The sequence below is a fragment of the Nanorana parkeri genome, unplaced genomic scaffold, assembly GCF_000935625.1.
Source record: "Nanorana parkeri isolate BGI_ZX_2015 unplaced genomic scaffold, ASM93562v1 scaffold387, whole genome shotgun sequence".
Lineage (NCBI taxonomy): Eukaryota > Metazoa > Chordata > Amphibia > Anura > Dicroglossidae > Nanorana > Nanorana parkeri.
The window spans coordinates 357,991-370,811 of record NW_017306655.1 but is presented as its reverse complement, the minus strand read 5'-3'; the positions used below and the strand labels follow the sequence as shown (position 1 = coordinate 370,811).

The 12,821-nt window shown below is 41.4% G+C and overlaps 1 protein-coding gene across 3 annotated transcripts in view; it reads left to right on the top strand.

Moving 5' to 3' along the window:
• The window catches only part of LOC108789320 (protein-glutamine gamma-glutamyltransferase 5-like), a 54,006-nt gene extending 41,710 nt beyond the window's left edge, over nucleotides 1-12,296 (top strand). For all 3 annotated transcript variants that reach the window (XM_018559294.1, XM_018559291.1, XM_018559293.1), the window contains 2 exons: nucleotides 8,366-8,502; nucleotides 12,124-12,296. In XM_018559294.1, the coding sequence (XP_018414796.1) occupies nucleotides 8,366-8,502; nucleotides 12,124-12,274 (288 nt within the window). In that variant the 3' untranslated portion in view covers nucleotides 12,275-12,296. The remainder of the gene's footprint in view (nucleotides 1-8,365; nucleotides 8,503-12,123) is intronic.
• Nucleotides 12,297-12,821: the final 525 nt, after the last annotated feature.

Sequence of the window (12,821 nt, the reverse complement as noted above, 5' to 3'; positions counted from 1 at the left end):
TTCTCGTTTGTAAATAATATTCACCTTTATACCAGAATAAATCCCGGGGCATTGCCAAATCCACACTTTTTCAATTAAAAATCAACCTGTTCATTTTCCAACATTTCACAGCTACCAAAGGCCCATCTTATAGCCTGTAAACCTTTTTGGTGTGGTATCTTGGTATAAAAAGAGACAACATCAATGTAGACATGTGCGATTCGTTTCGTTCCGAATCAAAATTTGGACGAATTTCTCGAAATCCGGACATTCAGGCACATCTGAATTTCCAAATCCCAATGCATCCAAATGTATCCGAATCTGAATGTCAGTTTCCGAATTTCGGATCCTGTCCAAATTGCGTTCAAAAACTAAACTGAATCCTATATGTGACTTTTCTCGACAATCAGATGTGTTTTTCGGTTTAATGCATCCCAATGGGTCTGAACACGAATTTTCGTTACGGCATTATGGGAGCCATCTGATTTGCCAGAAAAGTCACATGCCATAACGAAAATTTGTGTTCAGTATATACATATAATACTAAAGCTGAGGCTCCTAGACCGAATTGCATTCGGGATACGAATTTCCGAATGCAATTTGGAAACTCGGATCCTGAATACCATTTGGGTCTGGCAGCCTCAGCTTTAGTAATATATGTATATGGCTCCCAGACCCGAATGGCATTCGGGAGCTCCCTAATGCAATTTGGAAATTCGGAACCCGAATGCCACTCGGCTCTGGGAGCCATATACATATATTACTAAAGCTGAGGCTCCCAGACTTGAATAGCATTCAGGAACTCCTGAACACAATTTGGAAATTCCGATCCCGAATGCCATTTGGGTCTGGGAGATTCAGCTTTAGTATTAATATCTGTATATGGTTTTCTGTTTTACTTGCAACGCATATTCGTAAACTCATCTGAAACTAACGAAATTTGGACTTCGTCCAAAACCGAAACCTCAACCAAATAGAATTTCGAATCCAAATTCCGAAATAACAAAATAACCCAACCAAATTTTTGTGATAAAATAGAGATCATCCCTATCCGATACTTGAGTCAAGATTCTTAAAACATCACAACTATCCTTCAGTTAGGCTTTAGTGTGAAAAACTATGGGTTGTCAGAACTGATGTATACTGTATATCAGTGGCGTCACAAATCATCTGTCAGAGGAGTTCCAGCACAGTGATGTGCTAGAACTCCTGTCTTGGAGGTGACAGAGTCAATAAAGAGAACCTGTCACCTCCAAATGCTATCACACAGAGGATTGTTAGCTCCTGTGTGATAGCGATAAAGTTAAGTGAAAAAAAATGATTAAAAAAATAAATAAAAATAAAATTTAACCCTTACTAATTGCGGCACATGATGGTAGGGTTCCAAACTCTCCGTTTAAGACTCTGAGAGTGACGCCTGGAACCCGACCCTGACGCCGTACCCTAACAAACAACCCTGCACCTGTATAGCCTCTGTAGCTGAGACTCTTACTATTGCTACGGCATTACACCTATGTTTTAAAATAAAAAGTAGGGGGTCGTCTTATACGCCCAGTCGCCTTATACGGCGGCAAATACGGTAAGTAAAAAATAATAACAAAAAAATTATTAAATTAAAAACTTGCCATGATAACCAGTTGATTGGCAGGGTTCTGCGAGCCTGCCAATCAGCTTGTTACTATTCCCTGGGTGATATTTGGGGCCGTACAGGAACAATGAGGGCATGCTGGAACTTGTAGTTCCCTGAGTAATATTTTGGGGGGGTGTAGAGGGGCAATGAGGGTATGCTAGAACTTGTAGTTCAATTATGATATCTCCCAGCATGCTCTCATTTTACCTGTACACCCCCACATATCACGGGGGGGGGGGGCGCAAAATTTTGTTCTGCCCCGGGCGCCCGTTACTCTGGTTACGCCACTGCTGTATATTCTCCAATTCTAGCAAAAAGAGAGTTTATGCGACTAATAATAGGTCTACCTGGGGGCTTTCTAATATTCTTATGTTTTTTTTGGGGAGGAAATATATCACCAAAGTTCTGCTATAGGATGGCACTAGATAGTTCTCTTTTTTATTCAAGATCCCTCTCTTATGGGCCCTGTCAATTAAATTCTGTAATTTATTTCTATATTTAAAAGTAGGGTCTTCTTTTAACTTCATATATTTTCACTCTTCATTTAAAATATTGGCCATTTCTCCTTCATAATACAATTTATTCCTTTGTCTGCTGGTCTTTGTACAATCTCCTTTTTGTTTTCCAGCATTCCAATTCCTCTATTATTCAAATCTTTGACCCTCCTTACTTGAAGTTTATGTTAATATAATTATTTTGTGTCGCATTGCTATCTGCTTGGGAATAATCCAAAGTGTTGAGGGCTGTTGTTTGATTTTGATAATTTATAGAAGGAGTCCGTGGAGGTAGCATTGGTGCCTCTTTTCCTTGTATATACTTTCTCTCTTCCTTCAATCAATGAGAACTTCATGGGGTTTTGCCAACCACACAGAGCAGACAGATATTTATGAATAGACATGTGCACTGCCAAAAAAATTGTTTAGTTTCGTTTCGTTTTAAATTCGGATTTGTGTTATTTCGTTTTTCGGGATTCGGGTGTGAAAGTCAATTCGGATTCGGAATTCGGATTCGGATGAAATTCGGTAGCGGTAGGTCGAACGTTCGTTTCGTTTTTGTTTCGTTTTCGTTTCTTATTCGTTTCTTATTCGTTTCATTCGTTCGTGACATTTGAGGGGGAAAAATATTTTTCTCCTTCTCTAATGTCACTTTGCTTCAACGAACGAAACAAATAAGAAACGAATAAGAAACGAAAACGAAACAAACGTTCTAACTAGCGCTACCAAATTTCGGAAATCGAAATTCGGATTCGTTTGCATTCGTTATGTCTGTAATTCGGAATTCGGATACATCCGAATGTCCGAATTTCCGAAAATTCGTCCGAATTTCGATTTGGAACGAAACGAATCGCACATGTCTATTTATGAATAGGATGGGCTGCAGCGTAAACGAGCCCCTAAGTATTCTTGTGATTATTCTGGATCTGGGAACACTGACTGCACTATAAACTTTATGTGCATTTGAGACTCAGAACTAGGGATGTCCTGATGCCATTTTTTCCAGAGTACTTTCCCTCAGGTACTTGCTGATACCAATTACCGATACTTTTTCCTAAAGGGACATGTGACATTTTTTTCTAAAACAATACAGACTAATGATTTTAGGGCAGTTTCTTTATAATTATGAAGAACTGTAACTTAATCCATGATTATTCAGCAATGGAGAATGACAACCAGCTATAGAGGACTACAAATCTCAGCAATCCATGATTATTCAGCATTGGAGAATGACAACCAGCAATCATGGCTTGCTGAGATTTGTAGACCTCTATAGATGGTTGCCATTCTCTATTGCTGTATATAATCATTGGTTATACAGCAATGGAAAATGGTAACCAGCAAGAGGACTACAGATCCCATTAATCCATGATTAAACAGCAATTATACAGGGCTGTGTGGGGGCTCACCAGGGCTGCGTTTGGGTCTCACCAGGGCTGCGTTTGGTTCTCACCAGGGCTGGGTTTGGGTCTCACCAGTGCTGCGTTTGGGTCTCACCAGGGCTGTGTGCAGATCTCAACAGGGCTGCTTTTGGGTCTCTCCAGGGCTCTGCAGGTGGGTGCCGGGCTGAACTGATGGATGCCGGGCTTAGCGGTAGAGTGCTGGGGCTGTACAGGCAGGTGTGGGGCTGTCCTGTGCTGTGCTTGCGCCGGGAAGTAGGAGAAGGCAATGTATGCTGTGTCAAAGACTGCTGTCTTAGGTCCCCAGCAAGCACGGGACCTCAGGCAGCCGAAGTTGTTTAAAAATATAAAGGGTCGGTATCAGCCTTTAGTATCTGGGAATTTTCACAAGTGCAATTGCTCGTGAAAGTGCTCTGTATCAGCCACGATACTAATACTAGTATGGGTATCGGGACATCCCTTCTCAGAACTGTGCTTGGTGTGGTCAATTAACATTTGTAGCAATTAGCTGTGGATGACGTAAGCAGCATTCCGGGAGATTGTATCTGTGATGATTAAGAAGCTATTTTGAAGCAACATTATGTGATGTAACTCCACAACAGAAACTGTTTGTATGCTTTGATATTCAATATTAACATTGAAGTTCAGCAGCTCTTCGTTGCTTTTAAATAAATACTGCAGTAAACTTGAATGTTGCTGATTTTCCAGTTTTCCCACTAGGATGCTTCTTAAAAATGTAGAAATGTGCATATTTTCCCTGGAGACACTTAAAGAGCACTTACACTAATTAGCTCAGCTGCAGTGTCTGTAAGTCTCTCTACGGTTAAGGACTGGTCTACAGGGAAGAGGGCAAATTGCCCCCTGGGCCAGTATCAATAAAATATGTTGGGGTGGTGGATCTGAGTGGGTATACTTTACTATTCAGACATTGATTCAGGCCCACATTCCACACACATGCTTGGCCTTTTTTAGTTGCCTGCTCCCATTCAGAACTGCAATCACAACTTTTGTCAAAGGGAAGTCTCAGGCCTTGTTCACACCATGTCTGGACCAGATCTGGAGCAGATGTGCAAACACAGTGCGTTTTTTATGCATTCTGGGCATTTTTGTTTTTAGCTTCAGTCTCCTGCGGCTCTGACCCCCCTGGAGCCCGCATTGACTGCCTGGAGCCCGCACTGACCTCCTGAGAGCCCGCTCTAAACCCCCCTGGAGCCAGCACTGACCCTTGAGAGCCAGCACTGACTGCCTGAGAGCCCGCACTGATCGCCTGGAGGCTGCACTGACCACTTGGAGCCCGCACTGTCCACCTGGAGCCCGCACTGTCCACCTGGAGCCCGCACTGACCGCCTGAGAGCCCGCACTGGCCCTCATAGAGCCATGCTGGCCACCTAAGAACCTGAACAGTCTCCTGAGAGCCTGCACAGCCCCCCCTAAACCCTGCACAGCTTTCCTGAGACCCTGGAGGCATCAGGCCCAGAACCCAGAGCAACACAGAGTATGTAGCTTCATATTATTCTGCATTGCTGTATAAAGTATTGCTAGGATTTGTAGTCCTGATCAATTTTAAGATTTAACTCCTGAGGTTAGTGTCATTTAAACAGCATGTGAAATAGCTTAGAAACCTTTTGACTTTAATATCACTTTAACATTTTGAAAATATGGTTTTGTAATTGTCACCTTTATACCTAACTATATGTTCATTGATTAATGTATACTTCAAGAGTTCTTCTGATCCTTTGGTTAATTTCTTTTGTTTATATTGATATGCATGTGTGTGATCATTTGTTCATTTGACTTTGCCATTTTTCACCTTTGAGTCTTCTTCTGTAGGGATTGAGTGTTCTTTAATAGGGATTGCTCAGACCCTATTTGGGATTTGACACATACACTTACACAGTAGACATGTGCGATTAATTTAGTTCCGTATCAAAATTCGGACACATCCGAATTTCTGAATCCCAATGCATCCGAATGTGTCCGAATCCAAATTTCCGTTTTACGAATTTCGGATGCCGTATGAATTTCATTCAAAAACTAAACTGAATCGGGCATGTGACTTTTCTGGCCAATCAGATGTGTTTTTCGGTTTAATGCATCCGAATGGGTCTGAACACTAATTTTTGTTACAGCAACATGGGAGCTATATACAGTATATACATATAATACCAAAGCTGAGGCTTCTAGACCCAAATGGCATTCGGGATCCAAATCTCCGAATTGCATTCAGGAGCTCCCGAATTCCAATTGGGTCTGGAAGCCTCAGCTTTAATATGGCCCCCAGACCTGTATTGCTTTCTGAAGCTCCCGAATGGTATTATGAAATTCGTACTCCCATATACCTTTCGGGCCTGGGAGCTTAAGCTTTAGTATTAATATCTGTATATGGTTTTCTGTGGTATTCGCAGCGAATATTGTAAACTCATCCGAAACTAGCGAATCTCGAATGCCGAAATAATGAAATATCCGAACCAAAAATTTTCCACAGCTTATATGCCTATTACACAGTATATTTTTCAAAATATTGCTCATTTGGATACATTCCTTTCAGATGAGAACATATGGTGATTCCCCATAAATGTTTTGAATGTTTTTACGGGTTTTGGTTGTATAATGTGCACAGTTGTACAATTAGACATTTGTCAATTTAGAACATTATTGTAGGAGATTTTGCTTTGTATTTTGAAGAAACATAGGCTGATATACAATAGTGCATGTGATGTCACATACAATCACAGAGATTTCTAATGAATGCGGCCCCCACACCTTATTGGAATGCTACAGCTAGGTATATTATAACACAATATTATATTGAAAGGTGTTTGAATAGTATTCATGCTTACAGTGGCTCACTGCTGCTTTTATTACAAGAGTGTTGCTCACAAACTGAAAACATTGAATCTAACATCTTATCCAAGTAAAGTGAAGAAAAAGATCCCATTATCTGCTAACACAACTACCAACAAAGCCACATATACACTATATTACCAAAAGTATTGGGACGCCTGCCTTTACACACACATGAACTCTAATGGCATCCCAGTCTTAGTCCGTAGGGTTCAATATTAAGTTGTCGCATCACCACTGCATCCGACACTTTACATTGCACTTGGTGCTGTAAGGCTTGGGTGCAGCTGCTCAGCCATTCCATGAAGCTCTCTACGCACTGTTGTTGTGCCAATCTGAAGGCCAAACAAAGTTTGGAGGTCTGTAGCTATTGACTCTGCAGACAGTTGGCAACTTCTGCGCACTGTGCTCTTCAGCATGCGCTGACCCTGCTCTGTCATTTTACGTGGCCTACCACTTTGTGGCTGAGTTGCTGTTGTTCCCAGTTGCTTCCACTTTGTTATAATACCACTAACAGTTGACAGTGGAATATTTCACGGAACACCTGAATCCAATGATTTGGAGGGTTGTCCCAATACTTTTGGTAATATAGTGTAACTTTTATGTATACAGCCAACTTAAGGATGTGATTTAAGAAGCAGATCTTAAACTGAACCTAACATCTGAGATATATTTTTCATGTTAAGCATGATAAGCAATGTCTTAGAGGTCTACTTATAAATAACATGCAGATCCATTCACCCTGCAAATCTCTTTGAACATTCGTTCTGTGCAATTAGAGGCAAAAATGAATGTACTTCAGTTGGAGCTGGTTGTAATGTAATACCACATTGTTACCACTAGATGGAGCTGAGGAGTATAGGACAGCAATACTTATTTCCATGCTCCTCAGCTCCATCTAGTGGCCATAATGTGGTATTACATTACATTCAACCCGAAAAGAAAATATACTAAGAATGTTAATTTTTGCCTCTATTTGCACAGGACGAACGTTCACAGAGATTTGCACAAACTGTTTCTAAACAGAGTCCTTAGTGTAACACTTACAGGGATTTATTACTTCTCATAGAGACCACAACACTTTCCCTGACAATTCCTTTACTTGTTTTTTTGTTTTAAAAGGACCAATTCATCTTTGCTCGGTCCAGATTTAGCACTTACTTCCTGGGCTGATATGGCGGCTTAGAAATGACACGATATGGCGGCTTAGAAATTACCCTGGTGCCTGTGCAGGTCTTAGCTGTGTCCATAACCATCTGACACATTAGACCCCGGCTGCAGCCTTGCTACAACCTTACAATAAACTGGGGGGAGAGAAATCAAAGTAAATGCTTCCTCTTGCTGACCAACAGCTCCTGGTCACTGTTTATAATCAAGAGCCAGTGGGATGGGCTCCAGACCATGTGACCACTGTGACAGCCAACCACAGTGATCACATGATCAGGAAGCCCATCTGCAAATCACCCTGTTTAGAGCCGCTTTAAGGGCCAACAGGAGCCGCCAATAAGGGTTTAAAGAAGAACTCCAGTCATATTAAACATTAACCCCCTTCTCTCGGGCTACACACACACTGCAAGGGTTAGGTGCTCGACTCACAAGATCCTCGGTCCTGTGGCGGTGACTGCTCACCTCTCTCCCCATCTGCTCTGGCTGTGGTATCTTTCGGTGTCCTCACATCCAGTGCAAGTGAATGGATTTGATGACATCAGCGGGGCTTTGCCCGCCGGAGCCTGAGTGAGAAGGAGCTCTGAGGACCAGTCTAGCAGCCTGGTTGGACTGAGGATTCGGTGAACCTATCTTTTTTTATTTTGAACCTTAGACCAAAGCGAGCATGTAACCCTTGTAGTGCTGGGGTAGCCTCACTGCAAGGGTTAATGTTTAATATGCCCAGAGTTCTTCTTTAAACATTACACTGTTGCTATATGTTGTAACATATAAAAGTCAAAAATGTATTCATACAGATTTGTAACGTTATTGAAAGATCAGCTTTAACCTTTTTATTTTGTTTACATCTTTAGATGTATGGGACTCCACAACTCAACCAGTCACTGAATGTAATCCTGTCCTTCTCCAACCCTTTCAATGAAGTTCTAAGCAACTGTGTTATGACCGCAGAGGGGGCAGGGCTATTTCCAGGTGGCCCTATAACAGTACAGTAAGTGAGATACTATCACTATTATCCATTAGGCCAATGAAAAGAGCAACCAATCACAATGCATCAATGCGTGGTGTGATTACAGCAAGCTTGGTTACTATTAGCAATCATTATGGTGCTTTTCACTTTCTAAATAGAAACTGATGGTGTTGTGTTTTGTTTTGTTTTTCATTTCCAGCTTAGTAAGTTGGAGTTTGAAAGTTTTCTTTTAAGTTGTCCTTTAAAAAAAAAAAACCCTGAGTGCACCTTGCCTGGAAATACTTTCCTTTCTGTCTTCTCCAGTGATCATCACTGTGCACCTCTGCTCAGCACCTCACAGCTTTTGCAAGAAAACTAATGCTGATAACAGACCCCGAGAAAATGGTTATATAACAATGATAGAATAAGGAGTACAGAAAACTAAAGGCTTTGCTATTTACCATGCCTACCCTCCTCCTACAGCCTGAAACGTGTGTCAGTTATTAGCTCTGAGATCAGCAGGACATTGCTCAATTTCTACACAGACCTTATTGCTTGATACTATTATAATTAGAGGTGCACCGAAATGGAAATTTCAAAACCGAAACGAAACCGAAATAAAAAAAAATTAAAAAAGATGTCAGGCCCAAACCGAAAATGTTTTTTAGTAAAGAAAAAATCAGATTTTTTCAAATATTTTATAAACATTTTTACTTTGTTATATTTATTTGTATTTATTTATTCATTTTTTATTAAACATTTTTATTTTTTACTTTACTTTTAGGGGCTTCGGGGAAATATTAGGGGTCTAAACAGACCACTGATATTTCCCTTTTAAAATAGAAAAAGAGATTGAGGACACAAAGTCCTCCGAGACACAGAGTCCTCTATCTCTTTTTCTGTGTCCCTTGTTATCGATGAACAGGAATCCTCTATGAGTGTTCCTGTTCATTCATAACTTGGAGATAGTGTGTTTACTATAACCACAATCATGAATGAACAGGAGGTGATGTAGATCACTTCCCATTCATTCATAATTGAGGATATAGTAACCATACCATGTTCTCAATTATCTACAAACACTTAGTGATCACTGATCGCTGAGTGTTTGCATTGGCTCTCCTTTCTGACAGCTGTCACAGGAGGCTGAGCGAGAAGTGCAGGGAGGAGAGCTCAGCCTCCTGTGACAGTGCGGGCTGTCTCCGCCCACACGCTGCTCTGCCGGACTGGGACAGGAGGCTGAGCGGTGTGAGAGGAGAGACACTGGTCGCTCACAGGGCTCTACTCCCACAGCGCTTGGCCGTCTGTCAGTTTCTCTCCTCCCTGCTGGAACACAGAGCAGCGCCCAGCGGGGAGGAGAGAATACTCGGATGCGCTGTTGTATCGGCAGAAAAATTGCACTTTCGGCATTTAGCCAAAAGTGCTATTTTCGGCCAATATGTTTCGGCGGCCGATATATCAGTGCATCCCTAATTATAATGTTATTCGAACATGTACTTTGCCCACAAAGGGCAAAGCAGCAAGTTTATTTTTATGGCAACAAGACATGTGCGATTCATTTAGTTCCGAATCGAAATTCGAACAAAATTTTTGAAATCCGTTCGCACAAAACCCCACATTTCGGAAAATTCGTCCGAATTACAAATCCGAATTACAAATCCGATCCAAATTACGAATCCGATCCAAATTACGAATTCGATCCGAAACCCAAAACGAAACACATACAGGACCCGATTTTTTGGAAATCCGAAATAAAGGAAATCTGAAATGAAACAAAACAATTTTTTTGCGGATGCACATGTCTAACGGCAACCCCACCAGCAGCAGCACATACTAGCTTCTCCTTCGCTCCTTCACCATGGAGAATAGCTGGGAGCTAAGAACTTCTGGTAAGTATTTCAGGCATGGGGGCCATGTGACAACACTGGCGCTTGACAATTAACTGCTAAGGCGGGAGGGGAAGCATGGATAATGTCCTCACCCTTGTGAAAGCTCCAACACATAATACACACGGACCAGTGGAGGTTCTGTGTTCACTGAAAGCAGCTCATACTAAACAACCAATCCCCTATTAGCACGGGTGTGATGACCTCCAGTTTCTTTTTTGTAACGTGTGCTCTTATAAAGAAGTACTATTCTTCCTTATTAGGAAAACTGCTTATAGGAAAGCATACTACTTTCTTTTTAAGTTGCTAAGATCACAGGAGATGGAGAATCTTGCCCCATAATACCCAGTGGCCTTAAAATGAGATTAAACTCAAGAGTTAAAGCTTAAAAATGCATTCAAGCTCCTTAACGATTAAGAAAAATGTATCCTATTTGTCAGTGGTGGAACTATTAACCAAAGGGCCCTGGTGCAAGATTTTATCTTGGGGCCACACTGGCCCCCGCTTCCACTGGGCCCCCCCACAGCCTCAGGCCCCGGTGCCCCGGCACCGCCTGCACCGGCGGTAGCTCCGCCACTGCTATTTGTGTATCAGTCAACGGTAGGTCCTCAAATCATCTCTCAATTGGTGCTGACACTGTCCTTCCTTCTGGAGGGTGGCTACTTTTGTTCCCCATGGTCCCTGTGTGTGTTTTGAAGTAGCCACCGCTCCAAACTCATTTCCATGAATGACTACAATCTCATTACAAATTAGTAAACTAAATATGAGATTGTAGTCCATTACGGGAACAAGCTTGGAGTGGTGACTACTTTAAAACATTCACAGGGACCAGGGGGAACAAAAGTAGTCACCCTCCAGAAGGAAGGACAGTGTCAGCAACAATTCAGAGATGATTTGATGATTTACAGCTCAGTGATGCACAAATAAGACATTTTCATTAATAGTTAAGGTACTTGAATGCATGTTTAAGATTTAACTTCTGAGTTTAGTGTCACTTTAAAAGCAGGTTTTCCATTGGACCCCGATCAGAGCCCATGTTCCGTTTGTGGCCTTTCTTTTTGCCTCTCTGCTCCATACTGAACTGCCCATCAATTGAGTTCACTATGTCAGATCATGGCCATATTGGATGTTCCATCATTCCTTCATTTCTAACAGAAGTTCTAATAGCAGGGCCACTCTAATAGAGTTTCCAGCTCTCAGCCCTCAGTGACATTTTAAAATCAGACAATGCACAATGTCAACGCCAAATTCTAATAGCAAGACCACTCTACCAGAGTTTCAGGCTCTGTCAGTCCTCAGTGCCTTTTTAAAATCAGGCAATGTCAATGCCAAATTCTAATAGCAAGACTACTCTACTAGAGTTTCCAGCAATGTCAATCCTCAGTGCCATTGTAAAATCAGGAAATATTTTTTTTTTTAAATGGAAAAGGCAGCATGACACCTCCTCTTAATAACCACCCCTTCCCGGGTATCAGAACAGATAACTTATGTGCAGGGGTCCTCCAAAGGTAGAGATATCAGCCCTTGGTTTACCATCTACCCAAACTTGAAATATCAGATTTGAAGACAATGACCATATCATGTAAACAGCATATATTTGTGTGTGTCACCCCTTTAAAAACAACAGTACACAATTATATAAGCTTCTCAGGATAACATTCTGCAAAATATATAATTTGCTAACACAACATTTGGAATGTATGAGATATGTCCATCCCTCTGTTGTAAACCCATGTTTGATAAACCTTTTTTTTTTATATCTGACCCTTTTCTTCAGCATGGACCAGATTTTCCCGAGGCGGGTCGGCTTTGTAAGAATCTATTGTGTTCCATTCAAAAGAGGAAACCTTCAACTTGAAGCCAGCTTCTCCTGCAATAAGATCAGATATGTGAAAGGAAGCGAAATGGTCAATGTACCCTGGATGTAACTGGTCACTTTTGACTACCTGATCCACCTCATTATTTAAAACACTTGGGAAGACTGTTGGAATTCATTTTACTATTTATTTTAACAAGATGCCAAATTTTACAATATTATTTTTTCTCTTATGTATTTATAGATTCTTTTTTTGTATACTGTATGTAATTACAAATTGATGTAAACTGCACTGCTGATCTCAGGTTATTGTTACTGAAAAACATAATGCTTTACCAAGAGATCTTGTGCTCTAGACTAAACCTCTTCATCTGTAGGATCTGTAGGTTCCCATATCTATTGAAGACTTTATTGGTGAGCTCTTGAGCTCCTGGGTCTGCGCTCCTGCTGTAGCCACATTGAGAGGCACAACTTTCCCTGCTGGATTTTTTAATAATGTATTGAATTATGCCTCTGGAAGTCATTCTTGTGGCTTTTAGAGTCTTGCATGTCCCCATAGGATTTGTAAGTCCAAAACAGTTGGAGTGCCAAGGTTGCCTATCCCTGTTATAGGGAATTTACCAGGAACACGCAAGGAGGGTGCGGACGCTCAAAACTCC